The following is a 2,158-nucleotide window of genomic DNA, read 5'->3' as shown; positions in this document are numbered from 1 at the left end:
CATTTATTTCTCTCTAGAATGATGTACAAATGAGCGTTCTTGCTCATTTTGCCTCCGAGAAATGAGCAAAAACGGGACGGAAACATGGAATTTTGGCACAATCTTGCACCGAAGTGTCTGATATTCAAATTTCGCTTTCTGGGTCAAAACTACTCTTATAGATACACCATCAAACCGCCAATAATCATTAACATCTTTAGTAATGTAGGGAAATTATACAAACAATTAATATTTAACTATCACAGACACCTACATCTCCTAAATAGGTAGAACTTACTTACTTAGAATTAATATGATAATTCTTCTTTCTATAAAACAAACTTAAAATGTATAAAAAGCACACCACTTGATACCCAAAAGTACCATTTTACAATAAGATTCGTCGCCTGTCCAACGTTATAAGCATACATTTGGTCGTTTAAAATGTCCCACAACTCTGGCGAATATGTCGATCCGCCGCCGCATCTGGACAGTGGCAGCTGGAAAGCTGTCGGTCTTTCACTATTTCCGTTTGAATCCATGCTAAAGTCTGTCTCCACTTGTCCCAAGAACATTAAGCACGAACCGCTGTAGTCCATTTCTACTTTGACCACGTCCAGCTGGACGGACGGCAAAACAATGCCTAGTTGATTGCAGCCCCCAGTAAGCGAAAGTTCTTTCGATACATTAATTTTCCATTCGCCCACTCCACAGTGGGCCGTTCCATCAATAAAATCCATCATCTGTTGCTCGAACACAGTTAACATGGTTCTTTCAATTTGGAAATCTATTTCACTGAATCCTCGATGGTCTTTATTAACGGTCTGAAGATTAAAATTGCCAGATGCTGTGGCAGTAAACTTTGCAACTTTGCAAAGTGGATCGGAATGGAAATGATGTTCTCCTATCCAAGATGAGTCGTCCGAATTGAAAGAAAACTTCCTGGTGAGGTGCAAGTTTCCTCCAGGGCGGGTCTCGCACCTGCTAGAAACCCAATCACCCCAAATATAAGGGGGCAAATGAGGCTTTTCTAGTAGCTGAGGTGGCGACGTGCGATGCGAAAATATCATCTGAGGAACCACTTGCGTAGTCTTCACGTTGTAGGTTCGCCTATTAACAAAGACTTGTGCGGGTTCTTTAAGCAGCTTTACCAGCGGCACTTGGAAGCTGCTAGGAGTGTAGTATTGTCGTAATCGAGCATTCGAATGAATAGCGCCAAGATGTAGCTCCATTTTCACCTGGAATTGCAACTAATTAGCACCTGTGGTAGGACTTGGTACTTACCGGGTCTTACTTCTCGATGCACTTTCTTTCGGTTGTCTATGAAAGGCCTTAGCTCGATTTTCAGCAACTTCAGTTCGTTAAAAGCCCATTTCAGTGAACCTAAACATGAGATGTCACTAGAATGCACGTTGCTGCCTTTGCTGTTCAGCGAATAGCGGCTATTAATTGAGAGCAATGGCTTGAACGTTTTTTTGTTTTCATCGAATCTGGAATCATATACCGTGTGCTCTTCGTATTTTCTCCAGGATTTCCATGGTCGCCCTGCATACAAAAGTATTACAATATGCATAATATAACATGTACATATTAAGATCAACCCAGATAGCATTTGATATTCTATGAATATCCCAGAATGTTCAAAAAATATACGGAACATTGCGGGAATATCCTGGGAATATACATAGGTGAACATTCCTGACATGAATGTTCGTGGAGTATACATGCATGTATATTCATCAAAGTTCATAAAAAGTATATCCTAGGTATGTACATATTGTGTATATGTGCAGGTGAATATACCTAGTATGTTCAAAACAAATATTCCGGTAATATACATGAATGTATATCTACGGTATATTCCAAATTGGTTGAGTATAAATTTTGCGTGCCCGCAGCAGAAAAGTAAGGGCACGTACAAGTACAAGAGTTTATATGAACTTTTCTTTTTAAATGCGTCAACGTTATAATTTTATTGGGCAATATTAATAAAATTTCTATATTACTCAAATAAATTTATCCGGAGCTAACAGTTCCCACCCTATGAAATTCAAACAATTAAAATGCATATAACAAATTCAAATTACCCGCTTAGTGTGTACACGGAGTGACAATGAGAGCGGACCAATGAGAATCATCTTTCACGCAGTGCTGCTTGGCGGTAACGCCAAAGCTCTCA

General features: G+C 39.5%; 1 protein-coding gene across 1 annotated transcript; it reads right to left on the bottom strand.

Annotated features, from left to right (window-relative positions):
• Positions 1-181: 181 nt before the first annotated feature.
• LOC109538824 (protein APCDD1-like) lies at positions 182-1,606 on the bottom strand. The gene is made up of 2 exons (XM_048669861.1): positions 1,274-1,606; positions 182-1,217 (listed from the first exon to the last, which is right to left on the bottom strand). Exons 1-2 carry the CDS (start codon positions 1,589-1,591, stop codon positions 309-311), a joined length of 1,227 nt encoding a protein of 408 aa, XP_048525818.1. The 5' UTR covers positions 1,592-1,606; the 3' UTR covers positions 182-308.
• Between the last annotated feature and the right edge of the window lie 552 nt (positions 1,607-2,158).

The sequence above is a fragment of the Dendroctonus ponderosae genome, unplaced genomic scaffold (genome assembly GCF_020466585.1).
Source record: "Dendroctonus ponderosae isolate FM_Combo_2020 unplaced genomic scaffold, Dpon_F_20191213v2 Dpon_F_20191213_9, whole genome shotgun sequence".
NCBI lineage: Eukaryota > Metazoa > Arthropoda > Insecta > Coleoptera > Curculionidae > Dendroctonus > Dendroctonus ponderosae.
Note: the sequence above shows the minus strand (reverse complement) of the source record. Positions and strands in the feature narration are given on the sequence as shown.

Bases quoted from the DNA above. Each gene is read 5' to 3' on its own strand.
- LOC109538824 (XM_048669861.1), bottom strand. From the start codon at position 1,591: ATGCTATCTGGGTTGATCTTAATATGTACATGTTATATTATGCATATT. The intron at 1,218-1,273 runs GTAAGACCCGGT...TTGCAATTCCAG, and splicing joins GAAAGAAAGTGCATCGAGAA to GTGAAAATGGAGCTACATCT.